Source organism: Anas platyrhynchos, chromosome 5, assembly GCF_047663525.1.
Source record: "Anas platyrhynchos isolate ZD024472 breed Pekin duck chromosome 5, IASCAAS_PekinDuck_T2T, whole genome shotgun sequence".
NCBI lineage: Eukaryota > Metazoa > Chordata > Aves > Anseriformes > Anatidae > Anas > Anas platyrhynchos.
This window is the reverse complement of record NC_092591.1, coordinates 41,598,847-41,622,097: the sequence shown is the minus strand read 5'-3', so window position 1 is coordinate 41,622,097 and position 23,251 is coordinate 41,598,847. Positions and strand designations below refer to the sequence as shown.

Here is a 23,251-nt window from a genome sequence, read left to right as displayed (position 1 = left end):
TCAGTAACCAAATCAGATCCTATTTTCCTAGTACTCTGATCAAAGATCTAAGATGCCTTATATTTAAAAATAATAATCATGAAAAAGAAATGTTATGTGCCACTTGATATGTTTTCAGAAGCAATGCTATCAGTTTGGCACTGCAAGTAGTATTCCTTCCACCATATTAATTATTAGGACACACAATACAAAAATAAAGTTTGCTTTATCTTTTATTACTACTTACTATAAACTACCAAGGTTTGCTTAACTACCCTAAATACCCAAACCATTCAGTGGATAAGGAGACACTGTCTACTACATCACAGCTGGTCAGTTTCTTGCATACTCATGTACTGCTCCTCATACTACACTTTCAAATGGCTGGCCCCAAACTCACCAGTTCCCCAGCCCCATACGTGGGCCCTCAGACCTCTTTCATGTATTTCCCTACCAAGATGCACATCCCCTTTGCATATACTTTTCTAGTTTAAAATTCCCACTCACCAGCACACCATATTCTTCTTCATTACTCATGCATCTCATGTACAGCCCCACAATTTACTTTCCTCTGTAGTCAGACATTCAAAGAATCGTAGAGTTTTTTGGGACAGGTTCTCAAGGCACCATTTTGCATATACTGTGGCAGCAGGTATGTGACAAACAGCTCTGTGACCTTCTGTAAGTCACATACCAGGTTTCACAGATCCATACGAATTAGGATCCATATATCCGGTGTGTATATATACACACACACACACACATATATATAGTATAATATACTATACTGGAAAGATTCCAGCGAAAAGGAAAAATTTCAGCCACATACACAAATTACGTCAGGTGTGCAACAGAATCAAGTCATACATTAGCAGATCCAGGAAGAAAACAAGAACTGAAATGGCAGAGTACAAAATTAAAACAGCATTCAAAAACCTGTGGTATCTCATGGCAGACAATGTGCATGTTCGAACAGTGGTTTCTGAACAAGGAAATGATCAGTTCTACTAGTGTGTGATTTTGTTGGTGTAAGGCTGATTAATCCTCCATTTTCATGGACTTTGAAGATTTACTTTTAAAATAGATGCTAAAAAAGATGCTGTTTAGAAGCTGCTTGACAGATTTAGTGAAGAAGCCTAATTAATATGCTTTGCCTGGAGAAAATAAGGTATATGAGAACACAAAAGAGTCACATCTGGAATTTCAGTTTTCCTCACAATAATCGTCTCTCAGATGCATCTTACCCATAGCTACTGGATGACAAAACCAGGCTATTAAGTTCAAACTTACACTTAAAAACTCCACATAACTTTGTGTTAGAAATAGGAACCATGACCCCTTTAGTTATTTACAATATCTAGACATTTTGAACAAGGGGCAATTAGGACCAAAACTATAGTTTTTATTGATTCAAGAGTCATCCAACTGTACTTACCTAAGCATTACTCAAGTGAGGTACTGTTATGAGATGACAACTCTCTTCTAGCACAAATGTAAAACGCAAAGCCAGGAAAACTGACCATTAATTCCAATATCACAATGAAGCCAAAGGTCTGATTAATTTCAATTAAGTTTCTTCTGTGTCTGTTTCCCATTTGCCTCATCAACTTTTCTTGTTGGCTGTAGGTACAGTAGCGAGTAGATCACAGACAAGTGACAACCTAATCGCTCAGCAGCTACAAAAACAATAAAATGCTTTTTCTGTCTTTTCTGATGGCTTTTTTTTTTTCCCCAGTTGATTTTTTCCCCCATACATATTTTGCAAGTTGTGACTTTCTGCAAACACTACAAGGATAGCACAGCAGTCATGTAAAGTTGCAAATGTTTTAAAGCTAACCATAGCTCTATTTCCTAGGTGGAAAATGGACTATGTGATCAGATAGGACTACAGTTCCAGGGAATTTAGTACTGCACATTCCATTTGCCTTACAAAAAAAAAAAGGTCCCTTTAACCTGTCTCAGTTTATATATAAGTATATAATAAATATATAAATATTGACCCTTTTTTATATCACATAGCACTTCCTCAAAGCTGAATGCAGTTTGATAAGTTCTCATGAAGGAAGTTCAATATTAACATAGAAAGACCCACCCTTCTGTTTACAATATGCTTCAGAGATTGAAGGCTTAAACTTGCCTGGGATCATGATGGAAAATGACTAACCTACTAATGACCAATGAGAAATAGGATTCTTAACACTGGGAAAATCCCTGTAGCTCAGATTCACAAAGGTACTTCGAGAACTTTACTGTTGACTTCAAGAGACAGGATTTCAATGTTAGATTTTTTTCCCAACTCTTAGAAACCTCTTTACCTCTTTCTAGCTGGTTTATGCTGTAATTCTGCTAAAATTATGAATTTATACTGGCATAAAACTTCGGATAAAAAGAATAGAGAGCTAGATACGCAAAAAGGTCATTACCGCCCTTCTGGAATCCCATGGAAACCAAAGATTACTGTGATTAATTTAGAAATTAATGTAATACTTTCCACCTGGCTATCCTTCAAAGTTACCTTTCTGTATTATCTTCCTCCATTTTACTCAAATCAATATTTTTCAGAACATACCAAGCTTATTGTTCTCAAAACATTACACTCAAACAAATTTTATAAAATGACTGACTTCTTAAAAACAGATCTTACTCTCTTTAAACATATTTATACTTACTTTTTTTGCCATAGAAGTAAAGAAACAAAGCCTATTTGTTCGAACACACAAAGTGCTATTTTGATTCCAAGTTTTAGACTTCTCTGCATACTGAACATTATAATTTCAATACTCTAGTTTGCACATAAAGTATACAACAGAAGTGCAATATAAATAAAATAGTTTATTACAAGAGCTCTACAATACACTTTCAAAGCATCTTATACAGTATTCTCTTTCAATATGAAACAATTCACATGGGGAGAAAAAAAATCTCAATATATTGTCATTCTTAAGATACTGAATTAGCCTGTCATACAAAAATCATAGTAACTGAATCTTCCTTACCTGTATTCTCTCTCAAAATAGGAAAGAATAATACACAAAACTAAAATAAGAACTCCTTCATTTATACCAACTACTATAAAGCTTATGCCACAGCAAGACCTACATAAATTGCTTCAAGAAATAATAATAATAAAAAAAAAAAGTTTACTTAAATAAATACATATCTATTTAAATAGTGAAAAGAATGTATTTTACAGTTATATTAATTTAGATATAGAATAAAAAATTTCATGTTTCAAATATTCAGAAATTGTGTAACAAAGGAAAATATAGTAAAAGGTAGTTTCTTTAGAGAAAAACAAACTTCATTCTTGTTCTTGATGAATAAAGCTCCACTGCACTTACACTTTTTGCCAGCCCCACAGGCACAATGGGCAAAGCTCTCTACTTACCAGAAGTAAAACTACAGACTCTATTAACACAAAACCAGAAATACTTAATTTGAGCTAAGTCATTTTCAGTCTCTAATATTTAATGTAACAAGAACATGACTTCCCAACAAAACTGGTTGTCTGAGCTATTGTCACAACTTAAGAGAACACTCTTTACTGGTGCAATACACGTCAGAAGGAACAGATAGCAACTGTATGTGTAATATTCATTATAATTTCTTGCCCTCTTTTCGTGTAGAAAATTCAGTATAGCATGAATTGGCAAAAAAAAAAAAAAAAAAGAGAGAGAAAACTTGGAAAAGCAAGATGTTGCAAGAAGTAGAAACGAAGTGATAAAAGGGATTAAATGATTATCAGCCCTGCTACTTTAGCAGTCTAATCATATTTTACCATAAATAAGGTAAAAATGTAATTCCTCACCCACAGATTTCCAAGCATATTGCAAATATCCAGTTCATTTTTCTCTTTATTAACTGTTCTATAATGCTGTTCAAGTTTTTTTATTAAACATTCTTCCCCACTTCCTCAACTTTGTTCTTTTTTTGCATCTTCTTCATCTAAATGTAACAGGTTTTTTTTGTTTGCTTGCTTTTAAAGCATTAACTAAATACAGCAAACATATGCAACACTTGCATATTTGTTTGCAATGTACAGGAAGCCAGAAGAAAGTAAAAGGACCATTTCCTGCATTCTGGAAATTACCTTTTTATCGTTACTTTTGGATCATTATTGTTGGGCAGTGTCATAATAATACTACACAGGAAAAGGTAGGGAGCTCTGCAGATTGCTGCAACACCATCAATACTCTAAGAATGTTTATTTATAAATACATTTAAAGAAAAGAAATGCAAAGTACCTTTTTATTGCTTTTTTGCTTTTTTTTTTTTTTTTTTTTTTACCATTATCTCACTGTCATCACATATTATAATCAAGTACACAGTTCTGAAGACAGCAAATTAACTCTTTATCAGGTCTTCTCCATAACATAAAAAGATAATCCTTTTCAGTCAATTATTCAATGTAATATAAGCCTTTTAATAATTATGCAAACAAAAATGTTAGTTTATAGTTTCATGGGACGGTATCCAGTTTCAATGAAAACAATACATTCCCTTGTTGTTGCTCAGTGGAACTCAGCTTTAATCTTTCTTTAAAGTGAGTAAGGTGATGTCTCTTCAAATGTGGGGACTGTCTGAAATTTTTACCACAAACTGAACATTCAAATGGCTTCTGTCCAGCATGCATTAGGTAATGTCTTTCAAGCTTAGAAGGTGATTTGAAAGTTTTAAAGCAGATACTGCACTGATACACTTTCTTAACATCACTTTTTTCAGTCCCGTCAGAAAAATCATGCCAATAACTGTAGCAGCTTTGCTCTGTTTCCAACAATTTACTACACAAATACGGCTGTGTGTTTCTCCTACTGGTGTCAAGAACAAAGTCCCCTGACTCAATTTCAACTTTGATTTCAGCTGCTTGGTTTGACTGAATCAGCTCAAAATCTTGAAAGCCAGCTGCCTGTGAAGGTGTTTGAGAATAACCCGAATAACCCACAGGCTGAGAAGACTTAAATTCAATGTGATCTCCCTGATGATTGAAAAGTTTGTTCAGATTTTCAAATTCTACCTGGCAAACAGAGCTTTTATAGGGGTTCTTTTCAGTATGGGTGAGCTGATGTCTTTTTAAGTGAGCTGACTGTCTAAATGTCTTCCCACAAACATTACAGCCAAAGGGCTTCTGTCCCGTATGTATAAGATAATGTCTTTGAAGTTTGGATGAAGATGGAAAGATTTTTTCACATCTGTCACATTTACACACTTTGTGTCTGCTATGTATATTTTTAGTAGGAGCTGAAAAAGCACAGTGAAGTACTTCTGGGTTATCAAAGAAGCCATCATCTGATGAACCATAAAAAGCATCATCCTTATTATGCACTGAATCATCGATGTTTAACATGCGCTCACTGGTAAGCATACCTTTTAAATTAATTCCTACTTCGAGAGGTTGTAGATGCTCTTGCCAAGATAATGGCATGGCAAATATTCTTTTTGTCCGATTACTAACTGCTTTGTGCATGTCAAGCTTGCTACAGCAGTCCTTGAAAAATTTAGTGGAAGCATTCTTATCAGAACGCTGATTTCTAACTGCAACCAGGTCAGGACTTTTAAAGTAACCTGATTTCATTTTTTTTCTGCCAGTCACAGAAAAATCTGATGCCTTTCCTCCAGTATGCTTCAGCTTCATCAGGATCCTATTTTTCATGCTGACTGCGTGGCTGAAAGCTGTTGTGCAGTTATTTGAACTTTTGCCATCTCTCAGGTAACATCTGTGCAAGTTTAGAACCTGCTCTGTTTCAAAACACTGTTTGCACATTGGGCACTGAAAGGGTACAATATAAATTGAACGAACATCACGTGGGTCATTCTCCTGGGACTTGTAAGGGTCATTCTCAAAACTATCCATCTTTCCTTCCAACAGTTTCTGCGGTCTGAGATATTTGTGAGTCTTTCCTTTGTATATGATATTGGGCACATTCTTATTTCTGACATGGAGCTGTTTGTGCTTCATGAGCTTGCTCTGTATTTTAAACCCCTTCTGACAAAAGCAGCACTGAAAAGGCCTTTCTTCCGTGTGTGTGAGTTGATGGATTTTCAAATGGGTTGACTGTCTGAAAGATTTACCACATGAAGAACACTTAAAAGGTTTCTGGCCAGTGTGAATAAGGAAGTGTCTTTCTAGCTTAGATCTTGAAGGAAATGTCTTGTTACACGATTCACAAGCATGAGTTTTCTTTCTCCTTCTGGTACCATGTAGATGATCTGCCTTGAGGCACTGATGCAGCATCCACCTCTCTTCAGTTGTAAAAGACTTCCAGCACACAGAACATCGAAATATGCCACAAACGACCCTGTCTTGCTCAGAATCCACAGATTTTTCTGCTTGCTTGATATCATTCTGATAATCTGCATTGTGAAGCTGCTGATGCTTCAAGAAAGTAATTAAGTTTTTGAAGTTCCTATGACAAACAATACACTTAAAAGGCAAATTATGGGTTAATTGATGCCTGTCCAGATGGACTAACTGCCTAAACGTTTTATGGCACACGTGACATTCAAATGGTTTTTGACCAGTATGTATCAGATAATGCCTAGCTAATTTTGATGGAGTTTCAAACTGTTTATAGCAAGTGTCACAAATATATGGCTTTTTCTTGGGTATCCTGTTAGCTGTTACACACTGCTGTACTTTTAACATTTTTAAAAAGCAATTACACCTTGCCTACTGTTAATTTCTTCAGATAAGTATTTCAAGTGAAATCATCAATTGCCCACTAAGATGGAAGGCTGTAGAAGCAGCAAATTTTCTTAGAGGAGAGATATTCTTAAATCCCACAGGTCCCTAAAATAAGAAAAAGAGTATTACTTTAGCCATAATTGCTCAAGTTTGTCCCTTGTTTTCTACATAAGAGACCAAAAGCATCTGAATTAGAATACTGCTCACTTAATCTAGCTTAAAATGCTTTCCTCGTAGCAGAGTATTTACTTGTTCTGTTACATGATATGGAAAAACTTAAACTCATTTCATCTGAAAAGTAGTCATCTGTGCTGTAATGCAGGTATTACGCACTCCTGCTACTTATTTCTAGGTCATATACAGTTCAACTACCTTATGATGTTTAGGCTATTTGCAAATAAAGGATATTCTTAAAAAAAAATATATATATATATGGTAATAAATTTCTCCCCTACAACAGTACTTTGAAATCCCACATACAATTTTATAAAGATAACAGAAAGTGCTAGGAGCTAGGGATTCTTGCACTTCAAAATAAAAATTAAATGAATGCCATGTTTGTGGGAAATGAATATTAAGAACATATTGAAACGAAACAAAACAGTTACTATTCACATTTGCATGTTTTATTTTGTCAACTGAATGCAGAACAAACTAATCATTTTTGCTTTATCTCAGGATGGCAAGCATCAGAGCCAGCCACCAAGCATAGCAGAGTGGAACCATAAGCTATCACCAGAACAAGGATGGAAAGCAGGCTACATGCACTGTATCACAACCAAACCAGAGCGCCTGAGTTGTGATACTTATCCATGCATATGCTCTTTTGTCATCATAAATATACACATTTTTGTCATCATAAATATACACATTATCTTAAATCATCAGTGAATGTTTATATATATATATATATATTGACTGTTTCATTATATATATATATATATATATATATATATAAAGAAACAGTCAGTTTTGATTTTCCTCACATTTTCAACACTTGGGCAACCTACTGTGTCTCAGCTAAAGAACAATGATTTGCAAACAAAAAGCTTCTTATGCACTCAATTACTTGCATCTTTATTAAAATATTCACAGGAACCTGTGTGAGAGACAACCTCCAACAGGGTCTTAAGCACTTCCACTAAGGGGGTTCTTTAGCCTCAGCAGGGTTCCCTCTCCAATGCTTGCCCTTCTCACCAAGCTTCTCCTTGTGCTCAGCTGAACCCTTCTTTACTACGAAGTTACTTCTCTTGTCCTTCACTCCATTGAATGTAGAAAACAACTAAAGGTTGTTCTTTGTAACAACTCTGTATTCACAGTCTTTCTGTCTTTTTTTTTTTTTTAATAGAACAACCTTGTGTTTTTTGTTTTTTTTTCAAGTGTTGTTTTTATGCTTACTTTTTTTAAAAGACAGGATTGGTCTTTTTAATCGTCTCTGGACTAATTTCAATTGGTCACATCCATCCTAAATTGCAGCATCTAAGGCAGATGACATATTTCAGTCCACAAGAGTAGTATGAATAACAGCATGAAAATACCTTACCATTATTACCTTTGTAATAGGTAAATATAGAAAGGGAAAGTGATGTAGGGAGCAAACTTTAAAGCAGTAGCATAATAGCTAGAACACCTGACAACTCTGTTGCAGAATACATTTTTTCTGACTATAATTTTGCTACTACAAACTCAAAAATGGTATTTTGATACAAGTCACAAATCATGCATTCTTTCTATATACCAGCAGAATAAAAAAAATAAAACATTTTTTCAGTGTCTCTAAAAGCACTGCTTCTTCCCAAAGAGGCAGTACCCTAGTTTTTAAGAATTCAGAAATACCTGAAAAGTCCATTTAATGTAATTCCAAAGAATAAAAGCCTACTGCAGTGGAAAGCAAGTTATGATGAGATTCAAGATGTGCACAGAAGACTGAAAATATCTGGTAAATCAAGTTTTTTCTTACACTTAATAGAAAGAAACCTGGTCATCCGATAGGATCCTTCCATCCCTCATAGATATGACCCTATATAATTGTGGCCTTATTAATAATGCTTGGATGTATGCCTTTGATGCGGTTGTCATTGCACTGAGGAATTATGTAATCTCACTCCTTTGATAGAACTTGACAATACTGTGGAGCAGATGAGAAAGTCAACTTTTCCTTTCCTATTCTCTTCCTACAGAATTTTAACAGCTATTCAGTTCCAGTCTTTTGAATGAATGACACCACACAACACTCTTAGGAGAACCCTTTTTCCTCCCAGTTGTTACATCACGTGAAGGTAGGGAGGTTGCAGTGAGTATGTAGCAGCACAAACTAGAAAGCATTTGCTGCAGTGAAGCTACAGACAGGTAGGCTGAGAAAAGCAGCATATTTCTTTGCTGTGCTGGAAATTCCTGTACAGCTGTGGTTCAAGGCAGCCTCCATTAGCAGGGAAAGAAAACCTCCTGAGAAAGAACTGTAAAGACTGATGAATTTTAGCTAACGTGCTGTCATACAGATCTAATTTACACATCAGGAAAGTACTCAAGCAGTACAGTGACATGCAAAGAAAAAAGTCCAAAGTGAGAGACAGCTGTGGCATATTACACAAGGGATTTTGTATTTAGCTTATAGATGTATTAAAGATTCTATCTGATGAATGAGGAGAAGTGTTCTGTAGTACAGGATGTCAAAAGCAGAGCAGAGCTTCTTACTGTGGTCTTCTGCCAATGAAAGACTGAAGGCTAAAGCGAGGGAAACTTAGGCAATACAAAAGGAGGAGAAAGGTGTTAAGATGGATGTTACTGCGTGGCCCAAATATATTTCCAAATCTTCTTTAATAAGGACATTTCTCTGTATCTATTTCAGGGTGATCTGTGCCTTGCACATCTAAGGAATAAACACACAGCTGCTAAAGATCAAAGAACAAAAGACAAGCTTGGAATACTCTCTTCTGCCAGCCCTGGAAGTACATGGGCTCATCCTAGTTACAGATGAGATTTAATAGATATAGATTTAATTTATGGACTGGGCCCGATTTAATACTAAATTGACACTACTTTTCATCTCGGCTGCAAGGTCATGCAGAAAAATAGGATGAAGATGTAGGCCACTGAAGGTTCACAGAAGACCTTCTTATGTCAAGTATTACTTAAATATGTATTATGTTTATCAGCCTTCCAGATGACAGCAACAAGCTGAAAACACAATGGAAAAAAATTATGAATTTTAATCTTGCCTTTACTAATCAGAGAAGGTTCAGGGAAAAAGAAAACAAAAACCAGGAAGTGCACTTTAAGGAAAGGAAACACAAGATTTTCTATTTACAAATAATAATCAACTGGAAGGGGAACAACTTAGTAGGTAACAGTTGAACAGAAGAGACTTGGAGACTATGTTGGAACAGAAGCTGGATATACCAGTAACATGCTATTATACCAGGCTGTATAAACATAAATAAAGCTTGAATGGCACATAAAGTCTCCCATGCTACTGCTTAGAATTCAGCTGAAGTACGCTATCCTGTTTTGAGTACTGCCCTTCAAACTGAGTCAAGCACATAAACTAATTGGAATGAGTCCAGAGAACAGGATCGAGAATGATCAGAGCTTAAATGCGTAATATAAAACTTTAAAATAACTGGAAGTGTTTAAGTTAAAGATGACACCTGATTAAAAGCAAAACAAACACCAAACAAACATAGAAGTCAGCTGAAAACAAAAATAAAGTAATTCCCAAAGTCATTTATAGATGTGACTAGAAATTCAAGTTATTGGAGAGAGGATTTAAGTACACTATCCTTATATTTACACAATTTTTCTTAATAAGCTTTCAAGTAAGTTGTGGGGGAACTGTCCTACCTCCAACAGTGGAGGTCTTCAAAAAGGGCTGTATAAAGATCTCTCAGTTCCCTCACTCACATAGCAGACCCTGCTATGATGCATGGGAATAAATGAAAAATTCATATCCTGCCTTCTTTTCCTATGGCTCATTAATGTAATTCAAAACAAACCACCTACAAGTTGAAAATTCAGTGTTTCCAAATTTGCAACTAAAGGATTGTTCTGCATTGTTAGTGCATTCTCTAGACCCTCTAGAAAAGCTAGAGGCTGTAGCCTTCCTGACAATTACAACATTTAATAATAACAATAATAAATGCATTAAGAAAGATAAGTGCCTTTTGTAACATTAACTGCCAAACAGGTGAAAAATCTAGCTGCTGACCTACCAGACACATAGCGTGCAACAGAAACAAGCGTCTGAGACAAGTGCACTGCTCACTGCATTTCCTCACCAGCCTTCCCTACGGAAAAGTTAGGTTGCAGCATTGGGGGTAAAACACGCATTTTACCAGCAGTGTAATCATCACCTTTATACAGAAATCAGCATCACGTGTTACAGCTCCTCAAGGCTAGCACATCTTACCTTATCCCCATTTTCCATGTATTTTTTTAAAGCATTCTCTGAAACAAACCCAAAAACACAGATGAGGGAAAAGCGGGGCGAGTTTGACAGCAAAACTAAGTTCTGCGGAAGGGGCTTAGGACATGGAACAGACCCCTTCCACCCCCAAACGCCAGAAAAGCTACCCCTCCTCTCCCCCCCGCTCACACAACTCTCTTAAATACAATTAAAAGCAACCAGCGAAGCGGCTCCTACAGAAAGCAGACAGCGAACGGCCCCACAGCGGCCGGCAGCTGTCCCACGGCAGAAAGCGGTGTCCCTGCTATAGGGCCCGGCCCCGAGCTGCCCACCGCCTACCGGGGCCGCGGCACCGGCAGCGGCATCGCCCGGCGGCTCTGCCCTGTCCCACCGCGCCGCCGGCCGGCCCGGCGCGCCGAGCCCGCACGCCGGGCAAGGGGAGGGTGCAGGGGAGGGAGCGACCTGAAGTAGCAGCCACCGCACCGCCGCCTTCCTCAGCCCGCCCGCGGCGGCCGTCGCCAAAACGCTTCCCCCCGGATGGCTCCCGGCCGCCGGGACGCCGGGAAACCCGGGCCGTGGCTTTCCGTTCCCCCGCGGAACCCGGCCTGGCCGCCCGCCCCCTGAGGCTCCCCCGTGCCGGGCACCCCGAGGGGGCGAGGGGGCTGAGGTCGGGCCGGGCACGGGGCCCCGTCCCGCGGGCCAGGGTTTTGTGCTCGCGTTGCCCTGCCCTGCCCGACACCCTGCCGGTGGGGTGATGAGTCCTGCGTTCCTGATGGCACGCGTTGTTCCCCACAAGCAGGACGCGTTTTATACTGAAGCGTCACAAAATAATGGATTCGCAGTGGCCGCAGGCTGCTGGACGGAACCGTGCTGGTGGAATTACATTGTGCTGCAACCGCTGGTCAAAGCCTGAGGTCTAGGACATTGGGAAGTGACACTGGGAAATGAAGAAGACTCTCCAAAAAGATACCCAATAACCTGTGCACACTGCAGAGTTTTGCCTCTCTTCTGAAAGAGAGAAGGGCCAAGGAAATGCAGGAGATATGGGTGGAAGAACGCAGCTGGAGAAACTGGGGGTGCCAGATGGGCCTAGGCCCATGGCTGCTGCTGCTGGGCAGTGGCTGACCTCAGGTCTGCCAGACAAAGGCCAAAACAGCCAGATAAAAGCAGAAGCTTTTTATTTCAGAAAGGAACATGCAGATGGTACAGCAGTGAATAAGAGATTCGCCACAAAAGTCTGTTAATAATTAATAGAACGCAAGAATATGGATGAGGCTGATACTGTGCTCAGACTGCTGATTATTATGCTGACGGGCACTGTGCTGCTCTATTCCCCTTTATCTGAATCCATCTCCTTTCTCCAACTCTGCTTAGACGGTAGCAGCTTTGGCACTTGGCACAGAGCATTCCTAGTCACAGGCACATATTTACCTTTAGAGTGAACATGGGTGGGTTTCCACATCTCTGCCACTGTTCTCCCACTCATGCAGCTCCCATATTCAGACAGCAGGACCGAATGGTGCTGCAGTACCCCACAACTCTTCTTCACAGAAGAGGGGATCAACATTTTTGTACAGTGCCTAGAGTAATGGGGTCCTGAGCCCTGGCAGCATCTTAATAAAGTAATTATAAATGGATACCCAGAAGTGTCCTGATATAGTATGAAAAAAAGTTCCACACAATGAGCATTTATCGTTGCTGTTTTCTTACTGTGGTACCTCAGTGAGCAGAATTCAGTAAATTATTGGATATTTATCTAGAAATGACTGGATATTTATCTGCAAAGCAGCAATATCCAGCCAATAAATATACAAATAAAATGAGTTTGGGAAATGTCATAAAGATTCAAGTTTCAGGGCAAATATATATATAAATATATAAATATAAATATATATTAGCCTAATGACATTGTGAAAAAGTTTTCCTCATGGACAGATTGCTTCACACATGATTTTCAGTTTCTTTTTATACACTTCAAGAAATGGAATCATAGAATCATCACAGAATCACAGAATTGTCTAGGTTGGAAGAGACCTCAAGATCATTGAGTCCAACCTCTGACCTAACACTACCAAGTCCTCCACTAAACCATATTGCTGAGTTCAACATCTAAACGTCTTTTAAAGACCTCCAGGGATGGTGACTCCACCACTTCCCTGGGCAGCCCATTCCAATGCCTCACAACTCTCTCAGTAAAGAAGTTCTTCCTCATATCCAACCTAAAACACCCCTGACGCAACTTTAGCCCATTCCCTTTTATTCTTTCATCAGGCATGTGGGAGAATAGACCAACCCCCACCTCACTACAGCCTCCTTAAATGTACTTATAAAGAGCGATAAGGTCGCCCCTGAGCCTCCTTTTCTCCAGGCTGAACAAACCCAGCTCCCTCAGCTGCTCCATGTAGGACTTGTTCTCCAGACCACTCACCAGCTGCATCGCCCTTCTCTGGACTCTTTTGAGCATCTCCATGTCCTTCTTGTAGCGAGGGGCCCAAAACTGAACACAGAACTCGAGGGGCGGCCTCACCAGAGCCGAGTACAGGGGGACAATCACTTCCCTAGACCTGCTGGCCACACTGCTTTTTATGCAAGCCAGAATCCTGTTGGCCTTCTTGGTCACCTGAGCACACTGCTGGCTCATGTTCAGCCGACCATCCACCAATACTCCCAGGTCCTTCTCTGCCTGACAACTTTCCAGCTACTTTCCAGCTGCCTGGCAGCTTTCCAGCTCCACTCATCTCCCAGCCTTTAGCTCTGCTTGGGGTTATTGCTCCCCAGGTGCAGGGCCCAGCACTTGTTGAACTTCATACAGATGACCTCAGCCCATCAGTCCAGCCTATCCAGATCCTCCTGCAGAGCCTTCCTACCCTCAAGCAGATCGACACATGCACCCAACTTGGTGTCGTCTGCGAACTTACTGAGGGTGCACTCGATCCCCTCATCCAGATCATCGATAAAGATATTAAAGAGGACTGGCCCCAGTACCGAGCCCTGGGGAACGCCACTCATGACCAACCTCCAACTGGATTTGACTCCATTCACCACGACTCTTTGGGCCTGGCTATCCAGCCAGTTTTTAACCCAACGAAGAGTACGCCAGTCCAAGCCACGAGCAGACAGTTTCTTGAGGAGAATGCTGTGGGAAACGGTGGCAAAAGCCTTGCTGAAGTCAAGGTAGACCACATCCACAGCCTTTTCCTTGTCCACCAAGCGCGTCACTTTGTCATAGAAGGAGATCAGGTTCGTCGAGCAGGACCTGCCTTTCATAAACCCATGCTGACTGGGCCTGATCTCCTGCTTGCCCTGCAAGTGCCGCGTGATGACTCTCAAGAGGTTCTGCTCCATGAGCTTCCCTGGTACTGAGGTCAAACTGACAGGCCTGTAGTTTCCCAGGTCTGCCCTCCGGCCCTTCTTGTAGATGGCCGTCACATTTGCTAGCTGCCAGTCGACTGGGACCTCTCCCAATAGCCAGGACTGTTGATAAATGGTGGAAAGCGGCTTGGCCAGCTCCTCTGCCAGTTCTCTCAGTATCCTTGGCTGGATCCCATTGGGCCCCATCGACTTGAGTATATCCAAGTGCCGTAGCAGGTCACCAGCCATTTCCTCATGGATAGTAAGGGCCACATTCTGCTCCCCATCCCCTTCCACCAGTTCAGGGTACTGGTTATCCAGAGAGCAACTGGTTTTGCTGCTAAAGACTGAGGCAAAGAAGGCATTAAGCACCTCCACCTTTTCCTCATCTTTCAAAACTAAATTCCCCCCCGCATCCACTAAAGGCTGGAGATCCTCCTTAGTCCTCCGTTTTGCATTGATGTTTTTGTAAAAACATTTTTTGTTGTCTTTGACAGCAAAGTAGTAGCCAGATTTGACAGCAATAGCCAGATTGAGCTCCAATTTGGATATCAAACCATTGAGCAATGCTCTCTGGGTGTGACCTTCAAGCCAGTTCCTTATCCACTGAATGGTCCACCCTTCAAATCCATCTCTCTCCAATTTGGAGTTCAGGATGTCAAAACCATCAGACGGATGACAGAATGACAGACATCATAAGGATGTCAGGATGACAAAACCATCATAACACAGAGTTTGATAACTATAATTCTCTCTTTGAATAGAGGACAAACCCAATAACCTCTCCCTCACTGTTGTTGAATTCAGAAAGATATCGTGTTGCTAAAAAAAAATCATAATTGTTTACTCATGATTCTGTATAGAGTAATGAAAGAGAAGGTAGAAGCATTTACAAGCTTAAGCACTTCTGCAGGCCCCAGTAACTGCAGATCTGTTCTTGAAATGTATTTTTTGATAACTAGAAATAACTGCCTATAGAAGAATTTCTCCTTCATAGTTAGTGATATTAGAAATCATCAGCTTCATCACCAGTGCTTCTAAATAATATCTGACCCAGTTTGCAATACATAAGCCAAATTTTAACACTACAGGACAAAATTTATTTGCAGTGAAGTTTAAATGCTTAACAGCTTTAATAGCGTTGTTCACTTCAATAGTATGCAATTAAGACTGCCAAGCCTTGCAGTTAAATGGGGATTGGACAGCCTATATTTGAAAGCTTGGAAATGTTATATGACCAGAAGTGAGTGATTTAGCCTTCTAGGTGTCAATTTCCTGGATATAAAAAGTACTTAATTTTTGCCACATGCATCTCAAAAGGCTATTCAGGAAATTAGTTAATCATTTAATGATTGTAGATCACCTGAGTATGTATCTTTTATTTTTAAAATATTGCTTTCATCTTAAAGTATACTCAGTCTTAGCAGTCTGTTCTTCATGAAAACTGTGGGCTGATCTTAAGCAAGAATGCAAGCAGTGGAGTTCTGCTTGTGCCCCCATAACAAATTAATGTAGTAGATCCGCAGCTGGTGTAGATTGCTGTAATTCTCTTGATTTTAATGAAGCTGTACGAATGTATACCAGCTGAGGATCTACTTGCATAATTCTGGGAGTTAGCATAGAGTGTAGTCCAAAAATACTAGATTCAGTCTTAGAGCCCAATTAGTACAAAACAGAGTAATTAATTTTAAATGTTCTTGTAGAGAACCCTGTCAACATGGGGAATCAATTATTTGCTTTTATGATGCTAAAGAATGAAATATGCACAGTTGGTAGGAAATGATGTTGCAATATTGTAGCAACAATGCAAGACCTTCTAGGAGTAGAAATTGGTTTTATTTTAAATCCAAAGTGATTTCAGTTGTTTGCTTTCACTCTCATACTACATACTGGTTTTGGATATACCTGTTTGTAACATGGCCATGGTTATTTTCACCATCCTGTCCCACTTCGGCAAGTCATTGGGTTTTATTCATTGTCCTTTGCCTCCTTGTCTGGGTGCTCAGGTTCTTGACCCGCTAGTCTAGGTGCTATGAATACATGCCATTCTTCAGCTGTTTTTTTTCCTTCTGATGCTTCAATACCCAGATATTGATATTCATTCTCCATGCATACAAACCTTAAAATTTCTGTAACAATTATCTATATACTGAGAATATGCAGAATGTGTGTACTTCAGTGTACTACTCCTATTTTATTTAACTACATAAGATTTTATTTAATATATCTTAATAGTTATGAGGGGCACACTGAATCTGTATGACTGTTATCTGACTTGCCACTCAAGAAGTTAAACAAATCTGGCTCTGGTGATAGCTGCATTGTCACATGGAAGATTTATTATTATTATTATTATTATTATTATTATTATTATTATTATTATTATTATTATTATTATTATTATTATTATCATCTCCATCAAATAAAATATGATGCAAATAAAATATGATAAAAAAAGAATAAAAAAAATAAAGAGAAAATTCCTAAACTTCCTAAGCTTTCTTTAAAGAAAAACTGTGTGGTACTGTAATTTTGTTATGCAGAACTGAACTTCAAGATCTTGAAATGCTGAATTGTCCCTTCTTTTCTGAAATAAAACTTTATTTCGCACTTACTACAACAATATAAACTATGTAATCCTTTTACCCTACCCTAAATGCATATTACTCCACTTCTGCCATAATGCACAGTATTCCAAGAATAGGTATTGACATCTCAGCTTTAATATTAATAAAAAATGAGTGATTGTTTCTTTTGTGGGTGTACACTTTAGTAAATTGATATGAAAAAACAGATCTTGTTCAAATAATCTTAATTTTTCTTTAATTTTAGAAATCTAAGATTTTTTCTTAAAATATTGTAAAGATGCCTCTGCAAACTGACAGCTGGTAATTCAATTTCATGAGTTGCACAGTCTGTGAGTTAACTGCAACACATTGACATTAATATTGTGTCTGCTTCTGTAAGGTGTTCCATACTTTAAACACTTCCTGTATATGCAATGTGTTACAGTGATTTCCCTGGTATTATTTTTATTGAATTTTACACTGAAGAGGCATGTAACATAGTATATAACTTGCTAATGTGTCAATTAATGCCACCTCAGGGCTAAAGTAAATTGCAAAGACTTTTAAATCTGTGAATACACATTTCATGCTAGTCTTAGCTTTCTTCCTTCTTCTCTTGTCCTATTTTCTGGCTTTTTTTTTTTTTCCCCCTAAATAGTCCATCTTAGAGCCCTCTGGTGCATAACAATGAATTGCCTTGAGGGGAAATAGTTGTTTAATGAATCTCAGAAATATGTATTCTACATGTGCAAGCATCATACTTTATTTGATTAAGCACTATGTGTGGCAACAGCTCTATAAATTCTCTTTGTAAACTCAAAACTTTTTCAAGAATAGTAAACTTTATTCAGCCAGACTTGTAAACAGATAGAGCATCATATAAAAAAAAAAAAGTAATAAAATAAATTTAAAAAAATAAAAAAATCAGTTTTAAAAGAATATGGTGAAATTTCACAAGCAACAATTTAGTTCTGTGAAATGTAAATATAGTTGTATTACAATAACTTTAAGGTATAATTGTGCCTAAATGCAAGCACTTTCATTAGCCTTTTGTCTTTGTCTAGCAATATATTTTGCTTTGCCTATCACTATATTTCAAGATAAATTTCATATCTACTACATTATATTTAAAACCAATACAGAAAACAGTTACTTTGGATGTTCATTTGTTGGGTAAAACAAACAAACAAACAACACAAAAACACAAATTGCTGGCTCACAGCCCTTAATCTCTAGAATCCCTTAAGAATCCCTGCTTTGAAATGAGTTGCAGGCTCTATCAATTATATCTGTTTAAATGGACGAATTTAATTACTACAAAAGAGCAATTGATTTTTAAATTACCACTGATTGCACAGTGGGTATCTCAGTGGGAAGACAGGTACATGCACGCTCTCAAATGGAATCAATGTATTAATTAATCTACAGATTGACATACTCCATAGAAAGTTTCCTTTCTCTTCACCTCCTTCCTGTCGACTCATTTGTTTCAGTTTAAAAGGCATCTCTGATGATGTAGAAGTGACAAATGGAGTATAAAGTTGCATATGCTGTGTATAATATGTAAGTTTTTGTTTCCGATTTTGCACATTCTGTGACATTTGCTAGTCTAGATAGCCTCTACATTATAAAGCATTCCTTACAACATTGAAACATCTAACTATGCAATATCATGCCAAGGTATATGTATATAGGAGTGGAGGTGAAAATGACTGTTAAGTCAAAGTGAAATTAATTCCTTTTGTGCAACCAGTAAAATGAACATAAACAAACAAACAAGCAAAAAAGATCTTGAGAAAACAAACAAGCATCCCCAGCACTGTGTCTAGTACTGGGCTTCCCAGTAGGAGAGAGCTATGGGCATACTGGACTGAGTCCAGCACAGAGCCACTCAGATGATTAAGGAGCATCTGTTTTATGAGGAGAGGCTGAGAGAGTTGAGGCTGTTAAGCCTCGAGAAGAGAAGACTTAGCAGGAATCTTCTCAGTGTGTAAAAATACATAGTGGGAGGGAGTAAAGAAAATGGAGTCAGACTCTTCTCAGTGGCAAGTGAGAGGACAAGAGGCAATAGGCACAGACTGAAATATAAGGAATTTCATTTAAATGTGTGTTTTGTTTGTTTGTTTTCTGTGAGAGTGGTAAAACACTGGAACAGATTGCCTAAGAGGTTGTGGAGTCTCCAAATTTGGGGATTTTCAGGGCATGGCTGGGTCTGTCCCTAAGCCACCCGCCCTGGCTGACCCTGCTTTGGGGAAAGGCTTGTGCTGGATAATCTCCAGAGATGCTTCCCAGCCTCAGCTGTTCTCTGATTCTCTGGATGTTGTTGACATGTTTAATGTTTATGTAAGGGACTTGCTGTAATATTTCATTTTTAAACCTGCTTTCTAGTCATGACATATGTAAGTTCTTATCTTCAGAGGTTGTTCTTTGAGGCCTAGACCTCGTAGAGGGTCTAGGTCTTTCCACTTAAATGCTAGCCCACAGCTGTCTATTTCCTTTTGCAATTGATAACTAGAAAATGCCGATTCTTCAGGGTCTCATCACTCTCCCACAGTATAAGCTTATCTTTTACCATATGTTATTGAAGTTGGTAGCTTTCTATTTGTAATTTCAGTATTCTTAAAGCCCTGTAAGCAAAGGGATATAAGCTTGAAATTCTGGTCAATCCAAAAAGCTCCACGTGACCCAGGATCTTCCTAAAATCTGGAAGCATCCAGTCATACTTCTTTTTATTTGGCAATCTGATTTACATCTCTTCACAAAACCTTTCCAACCTTGCTCTGGTGGGGACATTGGGACTTTTCTAGGACAAAGTCCAAACTACCTTGTTTGCTTGACTTAAGTCAGCTAACATCACTGCACAGACAGATGGCATAAGCAAGCTGCCAGGCTTAGACATGATGTTCCAGGACTTGTCTTCACATAAAGTACATCTTTGCATTAGCTGTAAGAAGAGTCTTTCTTGCTAGTAGAACTGAATAGGTTTCCCAGAACTAACCCTGAAAGCTTATCAATAGTCAAACAGTATGGATATATAACATATGTGGCTTCAAATCTTACCAATATAAGATTCGTTACAGGCTGCTCCTGCCCAGCAGTGTGGTCACTACCATATAGGTATGTTTGGGATTTACACAAAAATTCTAAAAACCTTGATGCATTTCTTTTTTTTTTTTTTTTTAACTTCTGCTTAATCTCTTATTAAGAAAATAAAATATATTATGAACACTTTCTTGGCCTTTATGGTTTGTTTGGTAACTTCCTGTGCAAACTCTTGTTTCTGCAAGCCAACTGAAGATGCTCTACCCCAAAGGGTCAGGTTATGTTCCAGCAAAAGCATGACATAATTTTACCATCTGTTGATGAATTCCAAGTTCACATGTGGCATTTGTTGTAAAGCCACCCTATTTTCTGTAATAACAAACTAATAATTTCAGAAAACTAATCAGAATTCATAAACTGTAGAAGACCAGCCAATGAACGAAGGAAACAATCCCAACATCTAAAAGTCACCTGGCAGAGACCAATGCAGTGTATACAAGGATCAGACACTGAAACACCAGTCCAAAGAGAAGGTTTCCTTATTGAATGCTGACAAATGGAATGAAACCTGATTTCCTTTTATGATAAGATCACCCGTATGGTGGACCAAGGGAAACCAGCTGATGTGATTTTTTTGGACTTCAGCAAGGCTTTTGACACGGTTTCCCATAGGATCATACTGGACAAAATGTCTACCATACAGCTAAATAAAAACATCATACGATGGGTGAGCAATTGGCTAACGGGCAGGGCCCAAAGGGTTATGGTAAATGGGGCTGCGTCAGGCTGGCGGGCAGTCACCAGTGGGGTCCCTCAAGGCTCCATTTTAGGGCCAGTACTTTTCAATATTTTTATAAACGATCTGGATGTGGGAATAGAAGGTATTTTGAGCAAGTTTGCTGATGACACCAAACTTGGAGGAGTTGTGGACTCGAATGAGGGTGGAAAGGCCCTGCAGAGGGATCTGGATAGGTTGGAGAGCTGGGCGATCACCAACCGCATGAAGTTCAATAAGAGCAAGTGCCGGGTCCTGCACCTGGGACGGGGAAACCCTGGCTGCACATACAGACTGGGCGATGAGACGCTGGAGAGCAGCCTAGAAGAGAGGGATCTGGGGGTCGTGGTAGACAGCAAGTTGAACATGAGCCAGCAGTGTGCCCTGGCAGCCAGGAGGGCCAACTGTGTCCTGGGGTGCATCAAGCACGGCATCGCTAGTAGGTCAAGGGAGGTGATTGTCCCACTCTACTCTGCGTTGGTGCGGCCTCACCTCGAGTACTGTGTGCAGTTCTGGGCACCACAGTATAAAAAGGACATGAAACTGTTGGAGAGTGTCCAGAGGAGGGCTACGAAGATGGTGAAAGGCCTGGAGGGGAAGACGTACGAGGAACGGCTGAGGGCACTGGGCCTGTTCAGCCTGGAGAAGAGGAGGCTGAGGGGAGACCTCATCGCAGTCTACAACTTCCTCGTAAGGGGGTGTCGAGAGGCAGGAGACCTTTTCTCCATTAACACCAGTGACAGGACCCGCGGGAACGGGATTAAGCTGAGGCAGGGGAAATTTAGGCTTGACATCAGGAGGGGGTTCTTCACAGAGAGGGTGGTTGCACACTGGAACAGGCTCCCCAGGGAAGTGGTCACTGCACCGAGCCTGACTGAATTTAAGAAGAGATTGGACTGTGCACTTAGTCACATGGTCTGAACTTTTGGGTAGACCTGTGCGGTGTCAAGAGTTGGACTTGATGATCCTTAAGGGTCCCTTCCAACTCAGGATATTCTATGATTCTATGATTCTATGAAATGAAAATACTTCAGTGTATCCCATTACTTGCCTTAATACATTGTGGGAACCCGATAACCACAAGTCAACAGAACCTCTTATGTTTCCTTTATGAGTTAGAGACAAGGTACTCAGTAGTAGAAACTATCATATTTTCAAGATGAGTGAGCAATTAACTGAGAATGTACTTCCATAGTTACCTACTAATCAGCTATAGTCAGAGGTGGCCAATTCAGAAGTTTTACTGATGTTCTTCACAGTCCTCTACTACCCTGCGTTGTTGTATGAGCAGGCTATAGGCTTCCTCTCAGTCCTTCTCAATGTTTTCTGAACTGTGTCTTCATTTACATCTTTAGAAGATTTGTTTTAATGTCACAATATTTTTTTTCTTTTTCAACAGTTTGTCTATTATTAACCACAGTAAGAAATAATAGGTCTTCAATATTTTCTCCATGCCACCTACAAGCCTTTTAAAAATGACAATGCTAAGGAAATTTAAAAAAAATAAAATAATAATAATAAAATAAATAAATGATGGGATGAGGTGAAAGAAGCCATAGAAATTCTTTAGTTTCACTCCTGGTCTGAAATTGTATGGTTTCCTGATCCAACAGCGCATGCTTAGTGCTCCTTTCTTTACAACCACATATCTTCTTCTACATGTCCTTTTATAGTGAGCTGACAGAACATTTCAGCTATTGCTATCTCCAAGAAAATTCCAGTTACTTACTGAAAAGAAAAATTAAACAAAAAGAATCTTCATCTGTTGCTATATATTCCCAGATATGGAATCATAGATTCATTTGAAAAAAAAAAAAAGGAGAGTTTATGTATTCATAGTTTCCATGCTAAGGATTATAAAATTATAATGATAACTATCAGGAAATCTTTTAGTATATTTTAAGTTAGTAATACAGGGCCTTTATTCTTCATTTTCTTCTATATTATGAAGTCACCAAAATTAAAGGTCACGTTAAAGCAAAGGTCATATTAGGAGAACTTGTTAAGTACTGCTTGATGAAACAACCTTTTTTATCAGAAAATGCTAATTCACTAAAACTAATTTAATTATTTTTTTTTTTGAGCTACATATCAGTTTTAACACAACTTTTTTTGGTGAAGTTACTTCCTGTGACTGAAACTGGAAAGTGAACCCCCCTGCTACCTGAACAAATAGCTAAAGCATTGATAGAAGATGTGGAAAATCCTAATTTAGATCTCTGCTTTGAATCTGGTGAAACTGGAATTTAAACCCATGTGTATGTGATGTGTGCCTGAGGCATGAGGCTGCTGAGTGTCGCTGTTTCACTTGTTAAAAAAAGACAATTCAGAGTTAACATACTTCACTGTAGAATCAGATTTCCTGAAATCTGCCCATCTCTAGATGTGTGTAGCAGCTCTTATCAGTGTAAATTATTGTCATCTCATAAAATACTGCCCCATGTTTACACAGC

At 38.9% G+C, this 23,251-nt stretch overlaps 1 protein-coding gene across 1 annotated transcript; it reads right to left on the bottom strand.

Moving 5' to 3' along the window:
* Positions 1-2,791: 2,791 nt before the first annotated feature.
* Positions 2,792-6,622, bottom strand: ZNF770 (zinc finger protein 770). The gene has a single exon (XM_027457519.3). It carries the CDS (start codon positions 6,620-6,622, stop codon positions 4,439-4,441), a length of 2,184 nt encoding a protein of 727 aa, XP_027313320.1. The 3' UTR covers positions 2,792-4,438.
* Between the last annotated feature and the right edge of the window lie 16,629 nt (positions 6,623-23,251).